The sequence below is a fragment of the Bos mutus genome, chromosome 5 (assembly GCF_027580195.1).
Source record: "Bos mutus isolate GX-2022 chromosome 5, NWIPB_WYAK_1.1, whole genome shotgun sequence".
In the NCBI taxonomy this organism is placed as follows: Eukaryota; Metazoa; Chordata; class Mammalia; order Artiodactyla; family Bovidae; genus Bos; species Bos mutus.
The window spans coordinates 86811923-86828127 of record NC_091621.1 but is presented as its reverse complement, the minus strand read 5'-3'; the positions used below and the strand labels follow the sequence as shown (position 1 = coordinate 86828127).

Below are 16205 nucleotides of genomic sequence, written 5' to 3'. Positions count from 1 at the left end.
TAACTGTAATTAACATGAGGTGAACTTTTTTCAGATATTTCTTACATTCTTCAGAACTTTGAGTGTACTGTTTCATTTCACTCAAAGTTGCCAGTCAGAAACCTAATAGAAATTTATTCATTTTTTGTTTGAGGGAAATCTTTATCTCCTCCACTAAAGTTTTTATACATTTCCTTTTATCATTGAAATTCAGAAAGTTTACCAAGACATGTTTTATCTTAGAGTGGGTCTTCTTTCATTAATGTTGCTGGACGCATTAATGGAGTTCCTTTGAGTTGGAAGACGTGGGATGTAGTGGTTGGGATGTAGTGGTTAGGAGTCTGTCCACTAAAGCATGATGACTCAGGTTGCACTTCCCTCTCACCCACTCACAGCTGTGTGAGCCTGACGGAGTTACTTAACAGCTTCTCCTTCAGTTTTCTCATCTATAAAGCAAGGATAATAATTCTTACATAATAGATATAATGAATTAAACTATGTATGTATGTATATGGTAAATATGTGGGTATATCTGTATCAATATATTATATATGCTTATTTATGCCTGCTATATGTGAGCAATATATAAATGTTAGTTATCATTAGCATTGTTTTTCATGTTTGTGAGCATTCTTTCAGATGCCTGATAATGTCTTCTTCTCCATTATGTTTGCTCTGTCTTTCTAGTCCTCCTATTAGGTGGATATTAGAACTTCTGGGCATATTACCATTATTTGTAACTCTTTCCTTGTACTATGTAGCTTTGTGTGTGTATACGTGTGTGTGTGTGTGTGTGTGTGTGTGTATTATGTCCCAAGTATTGTAGTTGTGTTCATTCTGCTATGTAGTCTACTACTTCCATTTTTTAATTGTGTTTTTGTTTTCCATGAGCCAAATTATTTTTCCGTATCATTTTTTATGGCTATAATGTCCTCTTAGTTATCATCAAGACAACTTTTGTGTTTTTGTTCTTTCTATATGCAGATTATTCCTCCTATTTTTTTGGACTTAATGACATTTTCTAAAATTTATACTTTAATTTTCTGTTCATTTTTATATGATAAGCCTTTTTGTTGGTGGAGTATATTTAAAATAGTTGGTTTTAAAAATATCACTGAAAACCAAAAGTGCCAGTCAAATTTATGAGTTAGTAACTTAACTGAATTTCCCCAAATTAGTGCTCTGTATTATTTTTAGTGTGATTTGTTTGTTGACATAGCTAATGTTGCATAGCAAGGAATTAGTAAGAGTAAGAAAATGAAACATTTCTATTTTATAGTTTAGTTACTGACCCTCACTCAGTCTTGGTTTTCTGTGGTTATTTTATTTTTGAGGGGAATGAGAGGTCTGATCAGGAAAATATTAGAAAATCACCAGGGATGATGGTGATGTCTCTTTAATTCAATTAAGTGGATTGAGGTTCTGGGAAAATTGAGGATTCATATCAGATACAAGAGAATGAGCAAAAGATCAAGAGAATATTTGCAGAATTATTTTTCTTTGCTTATTTAAATTTTTAAAAATAATTTCAGATTCACAAGAAGTTGTAAAACAAACAAACAAAAAATATGTAGGCAAGTCCTTTGTACTCTTCAACCAGTGTACCCAAATGGTAGTGTCTTGTATAACTGCAGTATAATACTTTAACTCTCATTTTGAGTAGGAAATAAAATCACTTTTAAGAACAAATAAATGTTCTTATGAAGGGAAATGAAACGTTCAGTACATTATATTGAAGGATAAAAGATTCTATTTTTCTACCTGACTATGTGGAATTGGTGATAAGATTTTTAAAAGCATGTGAAAAAGAGTATTTATCTAGAACAAGACTTAGAGCAAGATGAGAGGTTGAGATGGTGATTTTGAGAAATGTTTTAACTACAGCAGGAGAAAGCAAAGTATTTCTTTCCTTTAAACACAATAATTAAGTGTTTAAAAGGAAAAAATTTAATATAAAAAATTAATACCAGGCAAGCAAGAGTTGTTATGATTAATCTTGGGTCAACATTTAGTCAGTGTTTTGGCATGCCAGGTTCTGTGTTCTTTTTGTGCTTTGCTTCATTTAATCCTCAGAATAATCCTAATAAGGAAGTGTCTTAATGTGTGCTTTTACGGAAAACAAGATGTAAATTTTGTCGTCTGCTTATGTTCACAGCTGCTACTCATCGGTCTGGGACCTCACCCAGACTTGTCTCAATCCAAAGTCACTCTTAACCAGTGACCATTGCACACCTGATCTTTCCAGATGAGCCATATATTGCACAAGGAGACAATTAAGTTTTCACAAGTGATGTCATTTTGGAAAAGGGAGTGAAAGTTTTTCATTTAACAAAATGTATTCAATGTTGCAAGGTTTTTGAAGACAAAATCAAAATGCATACAGCAATTCCATTTTGTGAAATAAGGAAAAACATACCACTTACAATAATATTAGAGAACTTTATATACTTAACAATTAGCCAATAGGCATTCCTTGATGGTCCAGTGGCTGGGAGTTGGCACCTTCACTGTTGGTGCCGAGTTCAATTCCTTCTCAGGGAACTAAGATCCTGTATGCCTCAACTAAGAGTTTGCATGCTACAACTAAAGATCCTGCATGCCACAACCAGGATGCAAGATCCCCCGTGACCCAGCTAAGACCCAGCACAGCCAAATAAATAAATACACATTTTTTAATAGAAATTTTCACTCAGTAAGAAGGAGCTCTGCTATAGCCTTTGTCAGGATATCTTGTCCAGCATACATTCTTATTTTTAAAAAAACAGCTTTATTGAGGCACAGTTTATATACCCCCAAAACTGCATATGTTTATTGTGTACAATTTGATGAGCCTGGGCATATGCAAACACCCGTGATACTATCACCATCATTAAGGTCATAAACAGCAATCACCTCCTAAAATTTCCTTGTGTCCTTTTTTTTATTTTTTTGAGTGTGTGGTAAAAATAAGAACACTTAACGTGAAATCTGTTCTGTTAACAAATTGTTGTTCAATGGGTAGAAAGTGAACTCCTTTTGATAGCACCCAGAATGAAAGGATTAGTCAAGGTGTCTGGGACACAGATTAGAAAGGGCTCTGCAGTTGCAGTCACCCTCTGGATTGTACCTTAATGGCCTAGGAGAAGTGAGGTTATTCTAATGTGGCAGCAGGGTCTGTTGGATTTTTAGACCCATTGCTGTCATCGTCTTCTTTCCTTTGCTGGGTCTTGCAGGTAGAGGCAATAAGGATCTCTTCATGAATTTACTCTTCATTAACATATACCGGCTCTAACCCATTGGTCTGCAAACATTTTTGTTCAAATACTCTTTAAAAGAACTAAGAGAGGTTCAAGAGGGAGGGTGTATTATGTATATCTATGGTTGATTCATGTTGATATATAGCAGAAACAGCATTAATATAGCATTAATATTATAAAGCAATCATCCTCCAATTAAAAATAAATAATATTTTTAAAATATAATTTTTTAAATCCAACATTATTTCCTTCATCTTTTAAAAGTTACCTAATATTTTTGGCATAAAGTTAAATTGTTGCCAAATATGTACTTTTAGAGCATGCTGCATTGTCCATGTTTAAATATATGGTTACAAAATCTCTGAAGTGCAGTGCGGATTTAACTTTTTGTATGCTACATGTCCTTAGAGCAAAGCCAAAGCTCTTTGTCAAATTGATTCATTAAGTTGAGTTGGCTTTCTGTCAGAAAAAAAACCTGACTACCTTCTATTCAGTAAAGTGTTAACATATAACACCTTATATGGTTACAAGGTTAGCATATAACCTCGCTTCTGAATTCTAATTATTCAACATATAAATAAGGTATAGAACTTTCCAAGAATTGTCCCCCAGATAAAATAAGGCACAGCCTCTTTCTATTTCTTATAAAGATCTTTTTGCCTTTTCTCAGAGGACACTCTTTCAGAAGCTGTGTACCTTACCAATATTTCTTTCCTGGGTGACCAGCTGGTGTTTGCACTCTGGGGCAATGCATCATTATAATATTTGGGATAATAGGAGGTATGTCTTTCTTTTGTGAAGTGGAAAAGGGAAAATTATGAAAGTGGAGTTTGGAAAATAGTTGTTTAGACCATCAGATTAGTCTTGAGTAAATGTTTTCAAAAAACATGTATGTAGAGGTTGAGGTTTAAAAATTCATGGGGGGGAGGGGTGTTAATATGGGAGCTTTACAGGAACAGAGTTGCAGAGGTGCTCATTCGACAAATATAGTTTGAAATCTACTCTGGGACAGAATATACAGAGTTGAAGAAGATGGACAACTTATACCCTGAAGTTACTCCCAATTAAGAGATATTCTGTGGTCTAAGTGTTCATAAGGGGCTTAAGGGGATCTCTGAACACCTTCTGAAGTTTATTTTAAAAATTTATGTGTATGTATTATATATTATTTATCAGCTTTTTGAAGGTTTCCATTACTCTTAATCGGTTTAAAATTCACTGGCCTAAACTGAGTTATTTTATCCTAACATGATATAAAAGGAGAGATTATAGTTCTCAAAGCTTGTTTCTCAGTTTCTGAATAGAATTGAAAACTCAGCCATTTTGCCCATAACAGAAGGTCAATACATATTTGGGCCAATGATGGTTAAACAAATAAAAACTGGAACTTAATTGATTGCTTTATTATGATATTAAGAATTCACTTTCGAACTTTGAGACTTCAACTTGGGAAGTTATTATTTGCAGCCACAAAAAGGAGCAGCAATGTTCTGTTTGTGTGTTTCCATGTAGGCATTATAGAGACAGTAGTATCAGGGTGAACAGCTTGGGGTCACTAATTGTTTATCTTTGCTTTTGAGATCTCAGCGAATATATATGGGCTTCCCTGGTGGCTCAATGGTAAAAAAATCTGCCTGCCAATGCAGGAGATGCAGGTTTGATCCCTGGGCCAGGAAGATCCCTTGTAGAAGGGAATGACAACCCACTCCAATATTCTTGCCTGGAGAATCCCATGGACAGAGGAGTCTGGAGGGCTACAGTCCATGGGATCCAATGGTTATCACCTCTAATTTTACTCAAAGCAGTTGGGATTATGGAGATATTATCTGGGAGAACAATTATTTGTTTTATTGATGTACTTTTTAAAAAATAATTTGAGCTTTGAGGAAAATGACTTGGGTCCAAAAAAGGGTTATAGCAACTTCTGTTTAATATTTTATATGACTCATGCCCCAGACTGTGTTCCTAAAATGTCCTCGTCTCTTCTGCCAGCTGACTTCTTTTTCCTTTTCTCTCCAAACTTAGAGCAACTTATCAGTGTTTGCACCAAGTTTTGGCAGTCACTGATAGCCATTCTGTCTTAACATCTGCCATGATGTAAGGGAATTTAAAAGACAGATGCTAAAACTGGAACTACAGAGAACAAACAGAAGACAGAGAAGAAACACCTCTGAAAGGGTGTAGATCTGTATGGGGTTTCAAACAGAAATAAGCTCTTAAGAAAATATTGAAATTAGCAATATTGAGAGTCCTCAGAGATTAAAAAAATAGAAAATAAAAATTGTGGATAAACATGCCTGAGAACTTACTGAAATTTTCAGGTGCAATATATTACTAAGTATGAAATTCTTATAGAAAAAAAAAAAAAAACATGAGTTAAAAGTCAGTAGTAAAACATGAAAATTACATAGATAGCTTTAAAAAAAACCAAATAGGAATTTTAGAAATGAAAATATAATTGTTAAGATGAACAGACATCAGATTAGACATACCTGAAGAGAGTATCAGTGAACTGGGAGATAGAGCAGATAATTTGCTAGATACGAGATATGCTAGAAAATATGCTAGATTTGCTAGAAATTATGAAGATAAGACAAAGAAACTTGGATGATGGAATAGAAGTTGCTCAGTCATCTCCAACTCTTCCGGACCCCACGGACTGCAGCCTGCCAGGCTCCTCCATCCCTGGGATTTTCCAGGCAAGCATACTGTAGTGGGTTGCCATTTCCTTTTCCAGGGTATCTTCCTGACCCAGGGATTGAACCGTGGTCTCCTGCATCATAAGCAGACTTTACTATTTAAGCCACCAGGGAGGATGGAATGAGAAGGCCTAAAATCCAATCTTTATTTAAATGGAATTGTGGAATTATAAAATAGAGGTGCAATGCAAGAGACCAGAATTCAATCTCTGGGTCAGGAAGATCCCCTGGAGAAGCAAATGACTATCCATTCCAGTATTCTTGTCTGGAGAATTCCACGGACAGAAGAGTCTGGCCATCTACAGTCATTGGGTCTCAAAGAGTTGGACATGACTAAGCAACTAACACTTTCACTACTTTCAATGGCTGAGACATCTTCAGAATTAAAGAATAATATACTCCGTAAATAGAGAAAGCAAGGTATCAAACATGGGTGAAATTAAAATTAAAAATGCAATTCAGTAAAATTGAACTAAAGATAATAAGAAGCTTTTAAAAGCAGCTAGAGGAAAAAAGACATTATCTGCCAAAGAATGATTAGACTAAAAACAGACTTCTTCCAACAGTCAATGGAAGTCAGAAGACAGTGGGACAAGATCTTCCAAGTGCTGAGAGAAGGAAGCTATCAACATAGGAGTGTGTACAGATTATCTTTCAAATAATATAAAACCTTTTCTAGAAAAACAGTAAAATTAATTATCATCAGCAAACCTTCACTGAAAGAAATTCTAAAGATTGTATCTCAGGAAAAAGGAATGTTACTTCAGAAGGAAAATTTGAGATGCAAAGAAGTTGATAAACATATAAACAGATCTAAACAAACCTCACCTGCATGAAGTAATAATTATATGTTATCTTTACATATGATATGTAGAAGCCACAGATATGGAGAGCCTAGTTTAAGGGCTGTGAGCATCCATGAACTGGGTCCTGGAACCAAGGGATGACTGTACTGGAAAATAGCATCACTTAAATTGAGGAGAGACTGATGTTTTTTAAAACTCTTGTTTCAGTTTTTGTTGCTCAATAGCAAGTCATTCTCCATGGCTTAAACAACAGTCGTTTTATTGTCTTTCACAGTTTCTGTGGGTCAGGAATTCAGGAAGGACCAGGCTCGGGAGATCTGATGCATCAAATCAACTTCAGAGGGTGGCTGGAGTTGAAATGGTGAAGAACTGGAGCAGCTGGGATAGGCTGGGCATCTCTCTTTCTCCTTGTGGTCTCAGGAATCTCTTTGTGGTCACTCACAGCATGCTCGCTCAGGACAGTTGCACTGTTTATATGGTAGTTGGCTTCCACCAAAGCTAGTATCCAGAAAGAACATTGCAGGCAGAAGTCATGGCGTTTTTATGACCTCACGTTGGAATGACGTATAGGTCAGTTCCATCACACTTTTTAGGTTGAGGCAACCACAAAGACCCATCCAGGGTTGAGGCGGAAGAGTCCTGGCACAGATCTTCCTGATATTAGGAGAAGTGCCAAAGTCACATTGTTAAAAGAATATGACTTCCTTCGTGGTCCAGTGGTGGGGTCTGTCTGCCAAAGCAGGGCATGCTCAGGTCTGGTAGGATCCCACATTCTGCATGCAACAACTAAGACCTTTTGCTGGAACTACTGAGCCTGTGCTCTAGCGCCTGTGCTCCTCAACAAGAGAAGCCACTGCAATGAGAAACTCACGCACTGCAACTAGAGAAAGCCCATGTGTGGCAGCGAAGACCCAGTGCAGCCCCCTCCCCCCCAAAAAGAATATGTATGCTGCTGTGCTTAGCCACTCAGTCATGTCTGACTCTTTGTGACCCCATGGGCAGAGGAACCTGGAAGGCTACAGTCTGTGGGGATTCTCCAGGCAAGAATACTGGAGTGGGTTGCCATGGCCTTCTCCTGGGGATGTTCCCAACCCGGGGATCGAACCCAAGTATCCTGCATTGCAGGCAGATTCTTTACTAGCTGAGCCATAAAGGAATCCTTGTGTATGCTAGGTCATCTTTGGACAACATAATCTGCTACTGTCTGCCTTACGTCACAACAATTCATATCCCTCGACTATTCAGAATAAACTTAACTCCTCCATGAAGACTACCAAGACTTACTTCATTATAGCATCAGTTTCAAGTCCCAGGATCTTTGAAGAGTTGAAAGAAGGAGCAGCAACAATAACAGAAACCCAAAAAGAATAACTTGAAAACAAAAGTACAACAAAGGGGATCCAAAAAGCTAAAATCAATTCTCTGAAAAGTTGACAAAAATTACTTAAAAGAGACATTTTATCATTTTTCTACAAATCTATCCTAAAAACAAAGAGAAAAATCTCTAGTGTGTGCAAGCACATATATCATGTTGTAAGTAATTTGAAAATAGTTGCACTCTTTAGATATCCAAAAATATAGCAATGGTTTTGTAACTTGTGTCCATGTTGATGGAATATTATGCAGTGATGTTATGGAATAATGTTCATGAATAATTTTAGCAAATGGTAAAATGCTTATTTAAGTGAAAAATAAATATATAAATGCATTGCTTCAATTATATAAAATTACGTGCCTAAGGAGATAAATCAACATTTTCTGATTTTGCTGCAAAGGTTTATAATAGGAAAAAATCTTTAAAAAGAAAGCCTAGTTGTTTTACATTATCTCCTAATATTAACTCATTTTGATGATATAGTAGCTCCTCCAGCAATAGAGGAGCAAACAATAGAATGAAGCCCTGATTTTCTGTGTGTGTGTGTGTTCCTGCTTTTCCAGATCTAAGTGGGATTGGCTTGATACCCAAATTTTATATACCAAATTCCGAAAGTTAGAACATTCTATGCATCTTTTTGGGAACATTGTACCAGGAGCAGCAGAAGTGAGCCTGGCAATAAGAACCCAGCTCCTGACATGGAGTAGTTATCACATCAATGTCCATTTGTTTCTTCCCTTTCTCTTTCCTTCTTGTTATTGTTGTTCAGTCGCTAAGTCGTGTCCAACTTTTCGTAACCCCATGGACTGCAGCATTCTTTCCATCTATGAAGTTCTGATCCTCAGAATTAAGTAGCTGGTCAGATCAAATGTAACTGTAAAAAGAATAATTAGTACTTAATGAATAAATAAATATTGAAGTAGCCTAAATTCTCATGATGCTTTCATGCAGGTCCATTGAGAGTAAGTTACACTCCATTGAGAAACCTTAAGGGGTTGACCCAGCAGAGTTACTAAGTCTATATTTACTTGCAACAGGTTGAATTATAAGAGCATGCCTCTGTAAGTTTTTATTACTAAATTGCTTTCATTTGTTTAGTAGAACTTTTAAAAAATAAGAAGTCTATTCTTTGACCCTATAAATTGTGATATGCATTTTAATTTAAACGATATCTGGATATGCTCTCATATCTGATCTCTGTATGACTCACACCTGCACACACAACCACAGCCCATGAGAACAGGCGTCTTAAGGATCAGAGTCATGATGTAAATTATTGACGTGGGAGGAATGTACACTTGTGAGAGAGAGAACATATTTGATAAATATGATCCTTGGTGACTCAGACAGTAAAGAATCCGCCTGCAATGCAGGAGACACAAACCCTGGGTTCCGAAGATCCTCTGAAGAAGGGAATGGCAAGCCACTCCAGGATTCTTGCCTGAAGAATTCTATGGACAGAGGAGCCTGGTGGGGCTATAGTACATGGGGTCGCAGAGAGTCGTATACAACTGAGCTCCTAACGTGCATGCGCACACACACACACACACACACACACACACACACACTGCAAGTACTAATGAAGGGAAGGGCAAAAAAAAGGGATACACACAAGATAAAATAATTGATCAGAGGAGTCCAATTTCATATTATACCATTAGTGAAACTGAGCTGCCTTTTACAGTCTCTGGTGACCAGTTAGAAGCTGAGGCAGAGTTGACACTGCCTGTGTAGGCCTTGTGCATTGTGGGTCCTGCATGTTAAGTTTGGTTGACATTTAAAATATAACCAAAATGTTGGAGTGTCTGTTGTGTATAAAGGAAGGCATGGAAACAGCAATGAGTTGCCAATTTGATTTATAAACAAGTTATTTCAGAGAAATGCTGAAAGCAACTCTATATTTTCTTGTAAGGCCGCAAAATGAAGCGAAGGAAGAAAATACCCACAAGTAGATGAAACTGTATTATAAATAGTTACCAAGATGGGTGCAAAATGATTGTCTTCATATCAAATGTCAAACAGTGCAAAGTGAAAGTAGGAAAAATTGCTGGTTCCTTTTTGTGTTGCTTGTGTGTGCTCAATTGTGTCCAACTCTTTGCGACCCTATGGACTATAGCCCGCCAGGCTCCCCAGTTTCTTAGAATGGATCAAGGAAATGTCTAAGTGAGGAAGTTCAGCTAGTGGCAACTTCTCTGGTGGTCCAGTGGTTAAGACTCCATGCTGCCAATGCAGCGGGTACAGGTTTGATCCCTGATCAGGGAGCTAAGACCCCACCTGCTGCATGCCTAAAAGATTAAAAAAAAAAAAAAAAGAGGCTAGTGTAGGACTATCTGTAGCACTGTTGTAAAATCATTGAGTTGTAGTTTCATTGCAGTATTCTTTTTTGTGTGTATTATTGTTAAATACCATAATAACATCTCAGATCTGATTAAATACTATTTCTTTTATATAAATAATACTTGCTAATTACTGAGAAATAAAAATTATTAGGTAGAAGGAAAGAATAAATGGAGGAAGAGTGACCCATACCAGAAAGAAACACTAACCATTGCATAAGCATTAGGTATATAGGACTGACCCATGGAGAGGCTGCTAAGACAAGTATTAGCATTATCCTGATTTTTCAATGACAGGCAAGTGAAGAGATTGGCTTCAATCAAATATTGTGTCAAATTGGCTTGAACCTAGGACTTTGGACTCCTTTCTTTTCCTGGAGAGTAGTTGGAGAACTATCACCTAGGGGTTTATAGTTGCTATCACAACTTATAATTGTTATCTCTGGGAGAAGAGGGAAGAGAAAAACTCCAAGAGGCCAGGAAGGAGTTTACCATTTGAAAGGGAAAGGGAGAATTTTTTATTAGGAAACAATTGGGTGAAACTCCTGAGGACATAAAAAGAAGTGATTTATGCATTTGTAATACTACATACTGCAGCCAAGAAATTAAAAGATGCTTTCTCCTTGGAAGAAAAGCTATGACAAACCTAGAGTGAGTGAGTGAAGTCGCTCAGTTGTGTCCGACTCTTTGTGACCCCATGGACTGTAGCCTACAGGGCCCATCCGTCCATGGGGTTTTTCAGGCAAGGGTACTGGAACTAGGTTGCCATTTCCTTCTCCAGGGGATCTCCCCAACCCAGGTATCGAACCTAGACAGCGTATTAAAAAGTAGAGACATTATTTTGCCAACAAAGGTCCATCTAGTCAAAGCTATGGTTTTTCCAGTGGTCATGTATAGGTGTGGGAGTTGGACCATAAAGAAAGTTGAGTGCCGAAGAATTGATGCTTTTGAACTGTGGTGTTGGAGAAGACTCTTTTTTTTTTTTTTTTTTTAACTGTATAAACTATTTATTAACACAAAGCCCACACATTATTTCTTCTTGGACACACCCACAGTGCGACCACGGCGGCCTGTGGTCTTGGTGTGCTGGCCTCGGACACGGAGTCCCCAGAAGTGGCGCAGCCCCCTGTGGGCCTGAATCTTCTTCAGATGCTCCAGGTCTTCATGGAGTTTGTTGTCTAGACCGTTGGCCAGGACCTGGCTGTATTTCCCGTCCTTCACGTCCTTCTGTCTGTTTAAGAACCAGTCTGGGATCTTGTATTGGCGTGGATTCTGCATAATGGTGATCACACGTTCCACCTCATCCTCGGTGAGCTCCCCAGCCCTCTTGGTGAGGTCGATGTCTGCTTTCCTCAACACCACATGAGCATATCTTCGCCCCACACCCTTAACTGCAGTGATGGCAAAGGCAATTTTCCGCCGCCCATCGATGTTGGTGTTGAGTACTCGCAAGATGTGCTGGAACTTCTCAGGGATTACTAGAGACATGGCGGCGGCCCTAGCAGCGGCGTGTAGGCCTGCAGTGGAAGAGTGGAGAAGACTCTTGAGAGTCCCTTGGACTCCAAAGAGATCAAACCAGTTAGTCTTAAAAGAAATCAACCATGAATATTCATTGTTCCAATGACTAACGCTGAAGCTGAAGCTCCGATACTTTGACCACCTGATGGGAAGAGTTGACTTATTGGACAAGACCCTTGATGCTGGGAAAGATTGAGGGCAGTGGGAGAAGGAGGCGACAGAGGATGAGATGGTTGGATAGCATCATCGACTCAATGGACATTAATTTGGGCAAACCCTGAGAGATACAAAGGACAGGGAAGCCTGGCATGCTGCAGTCCATGGGGTTGCAAAGAGTTGGACATGAGTAAGTAGCTGAACAACAGCAAAAATACTGTAGTAGCAAGATTCTGACAGCAGCAGGAAAGAAAGAAAGAACGCAATCTCGATAAATGTTAAAAAAAAGAAAAACAGAAAAAACCACGGGATTACTACTGAGACATGAAGAGTCAGAAAGAAAAAGACCCTGGCCACTGCAAGTTAATACAGAAAACTCTTGTATTAAGGCTGAATTTACCATCTCTCCTATTTCAAGTTGTTTTGTTGGGGGCTGTTTCAAAGAGAAGCACCCCTTCACTAAATACTTGCTTTTCTTCTTTATAGCTTTAAACTCACCCCTAAGCATTTCCCAGGCTTCACCTGTGGTTCAGCAGTAAAAGAATCGGCCTGCGAATGCAGGAGACTTGGGTTCTGTCCCTGGGTTGGGAAGATCCCAGGGAGAAGGAAATGGCAACCCACTCCAGTATTCCTTGCCTGGGAAATCCCATGGACAGAGGAGCCTGGTGGGCTACAGTCTATGGAGTCGCAATAGAGTTGGACGTGACTTAGCAACTAAACAACAGCAACAAGTATTTCCCACCTGCACAAAAGGAAATTGATTACTCGTTTTCAGGATAAATTGTGATTACCCCTCACTGGGTTCTCTTCTTCTATTATGATTCACCTTTTTACAGTCAATTCTCACGGCCAGATTATCTTGTGATATTTTAACGGAGATCTTTAAATGCCTCCAATTGCTTTCCTTCAGATGAGGCCCTTGTCAGCACCTTCTAGTTCAATGCGCACTGCTGTGGGAATACTCTTCCCCGGCGCACCTCCTCTCCTGGACCACTCCTGCCGTTTCTCCACTGGAGCTGACTTCCGCTCTTCTTTGTGACCACTCAGGCTTGTGAGCCACACTCTCTGCTTAGTGTCCTTCTTTCTCATATTGGAGGAGTTTCTCTTTCTTACTGCTCTCCCCTTCCATTAGCGGTATTTATCAGGCCAAAGAAACCAGCTTTCCGATGTGCCACTAAGAACTGGTAGGCAGTCCCACAGCATTTTCCAAGTCCATTTACTCTTCTACTTCTAGATGATTATATACTGTCTTCTCTCTCAGACTTCCAGCATCTCCTGTTCATCCCGCTTCTTCAAGGTGATAACGTTGCTTTCCACTTTCCAGAGAAAATAGATGAGAAGGAAACCTCCCCGCTCCCCCTCCACAATCCCAGTTCCTCTTGCCTGGAGTTAATCCACCTCTTATTCCTTCTTTTTTTTTAAAGTACCTGTTTATAGTACAGCTTCCCAAATCTTAACCATTTGTTTAAGTCAGCAGTCCCCAACCATTTTGGCACCAGGGACCAGTTTCATGGAAGACAATGTTTCCATGGACCAGGGATGGCCGATAGCTTCAGGATAATTCAAGCTCATTTCATTTATTATGCTGCCATTGGTCTGACAGGAGGCAGAGCTCAGGCAGTAAGTAGTGCGAACAGTGGGGAGTGGCTGTAAATACTGATGAAGCTTTGCTCACTCGCCCACCTCTTACCTCCTGCTGTGTGGCCCAATTCCTAACAGGCCTCAGGTTGGGGACCCCTGGTTTAAATGACATTTAGCTGTATCAGCAATTTCAGCTTTTTTAAAGAATGAGTCCTGGAATCTTTTCACGTGTTCTAATATGTGTGTGCTGCGTGCTCCATGTCCAACTCTTTTGCAACCCCATGGACTGAAGCCCCCCACGCCCCTCAGTCCATGGAATTTTTCAGGCAAGAACACTGGAGTGGGTTACCATGCCCTTCTCCAGGGGATCTTCCCAACCTAGGGATGGAACCCACATTGTGTCTCCTACATTGGCAGGTGGATTCTTTACCATTGCACCACTTGGGAAGCATCATTCTAATTCTACTAGATGCAAGTTGGTAGTCTAGAATCTTCCCGTGTGTGTCTGTATATGTGTATGTGTGTGTCTGTAGAATCTTCCCGTGTGTGTCTGTATATGTGTATGTGTGTGTCTGTAGAATCTTCCCGTGTGTGTCTGTATATGTGTATGTGTGTGTCTGTAGAATCTTCCCGTGTGTGTCTGTATATGTGTATGTGTGTGTGTGTAAATCTTCCTTTACTATCATCCTAAAGATTCCCTTCACCTTTTATGTGTATTGATCGCTGAATTCATGTAATCTGTATCATCTTGCTTTGATTATCTCTTCAGTTTGCTGGTGCATAGTCTCCGATAGCTTACCAAGAATAGGTACAAGGGAATTAAAGGTTTTGAGACCCTGTGTGTCTGAAATTCTGAGAAGGCAATGACACCCCACTCCAGTACTCTTGCCTGGAAAAATCCCATGGATGGAGGAGCCTGGAAGGCTGCAGTCCATGGGGTTGCTAAGAGTCGGAAACGACTGAGTGACTTCACTTTCACTTTTCACTTTCATGCATTGGAGAAGGAAATGGCAACCCACTCCAGTGTTCTTGCCTGGAGAATCCCAGGGGTGGGGGAGCCTGGTGGGCTGCCATCTATGGGGTCGCACAGAGTTGGACACGACTGAAGTGACTTAGCAGCAGCAGTGTCTGAAATTATCTTTATTCTGCTCTCACACTTGATTGACATTATTGTTAGAATTTTACTTCTTGTTTGGAAGTCCTTTTAGCATTTAGAAGGCATTTTTCCAGTATTTTCTAGATTCCAGGGTTGCTTTTGAGAAAAGTGATGTCATTCTGATTCCTTACTTTTGTATATGACCGGGAGTTCTGTTTCGCCTTGCATTCCAAGCTGGTCTTATCTTTACCTCCTCGTCTTCCAGCACCCCCAGTATTTTGAAATTTCACAATGATGGGCCTTGTTATTATTGGCCTACTTTCATTTATCATGTTAGAACTCTGGACCTTTTAAATCTGAAAGCTCATGTCCTCCCACTTTAGGAAATTGTCTTGGGTTATTTCTTTAATTCCATGTTGTTACTTGTTAGTTCTCATCTTACTTTTCCTAGTAGTACCATGTGACACATTTGATCCTTCTTCTTAATGCGTCTTCAGTTAGCTTCCTGAAGCTTCCTTCACTTAGTTAGCTTCACTTAGCTTCACACTCTTGATTTCATGCTGTTTCAAAAGCCACTGCTTCTTAGTAGCGTTTTCTGGCTTATCTTCTAAATCTATAAACATTGGAGTGGCCCAGGAATCTATCCTCTAACATTTCTTTTTCACTGTTTGTTCATTCTCTACAGGATTTCTCCCAGTTTCATGGCTTTAAATACTATATGTACTCTGATGACTCCTAAATTTGTACTGTAGCCAGGACCTAATTCTATAATCTCCAGGCTCATATACCCGACTCCCAGCTTGGCTAATCTATTTGGATATTGAATATGAATTTCAAACTTAAAATTATCTGTGCAGAACTCTTTTTTTTCTCCCTTTAAGACCCATGGGTTCTGTCATCTTCTTTGTCAGAAAAAACAAAGAAAAATTTTCAGTTGTTCAGTTCAGAAGATTCCACTCGTTCAGTTCATAAACCTTCGAGTCTATCTTGGCTTATCTCTTTCTTGCATACCTTGCATTTGATTAACTCCACTGCCAGTGCTGATGAACCTTCTCTTAAACATTGTAACCATTTTTCACCTTATCCACAGCTACCACCTGGTCCAGGCCACCACGGTCTCTTTTCTGGTTTATGCAGTAGTCTTTCAACAAATTTTTATGCTTCCACTCTTACCACGTGTGCCATTCAGTAGGCTACTGTCTCTTAGCTATGGACACAATTTCCTATACAGTGTTTTGTGATGTTGGAACCAGGACTCTACAAATCATATTTTTCCCTTGCCAGCTGGTTCCCTGAGGCTTTCCAATAGGAGGCAATAGACAGAGACTAGAGGAAGAGGGCCTTTCTTCTTCCTCTTGGCATCCTGTGGATTTCCTATCTGTATCCTTGAGTTTCCTGTCTCCTTATGATTCTTATAGCATTA

At 39.1% G+C, this 16205-nt stretch overlaps 2 protein-coding genes across 2 annotated transcripts in view; one reads left to right on the top strand and one right to left on the bottom strand.

The window, feature by feature from the left end:
- ST8SIA1 (ST8 alpha-N-acetyl-neuraminide alpha-2,8-sialyltransferase 1) overlaps positions 1 to 16205 on the top strand; it is a 175461-nt gene that overhangs the window by 112882 nt on the left and 46374 nt on the right. The gene's annotated exons all lie outside the window — the stretch shown is intronic.
- On the bottom strand, positions 11420 to 11960 carry LOC102266269 (small ribosomal subunit protein uS13). The gene has a single exon (XM_005893236.3). The coding sequence runs from the start codon at positions 11917 to 11919 to the stop codon at positions 11461 to 11463; it is 459 nt and encodes a 152-aa protein (XP_005893298.2). The 5' UTR covers positions 11920 to 11960; the 3' UTR covers positions 11420 to 11460.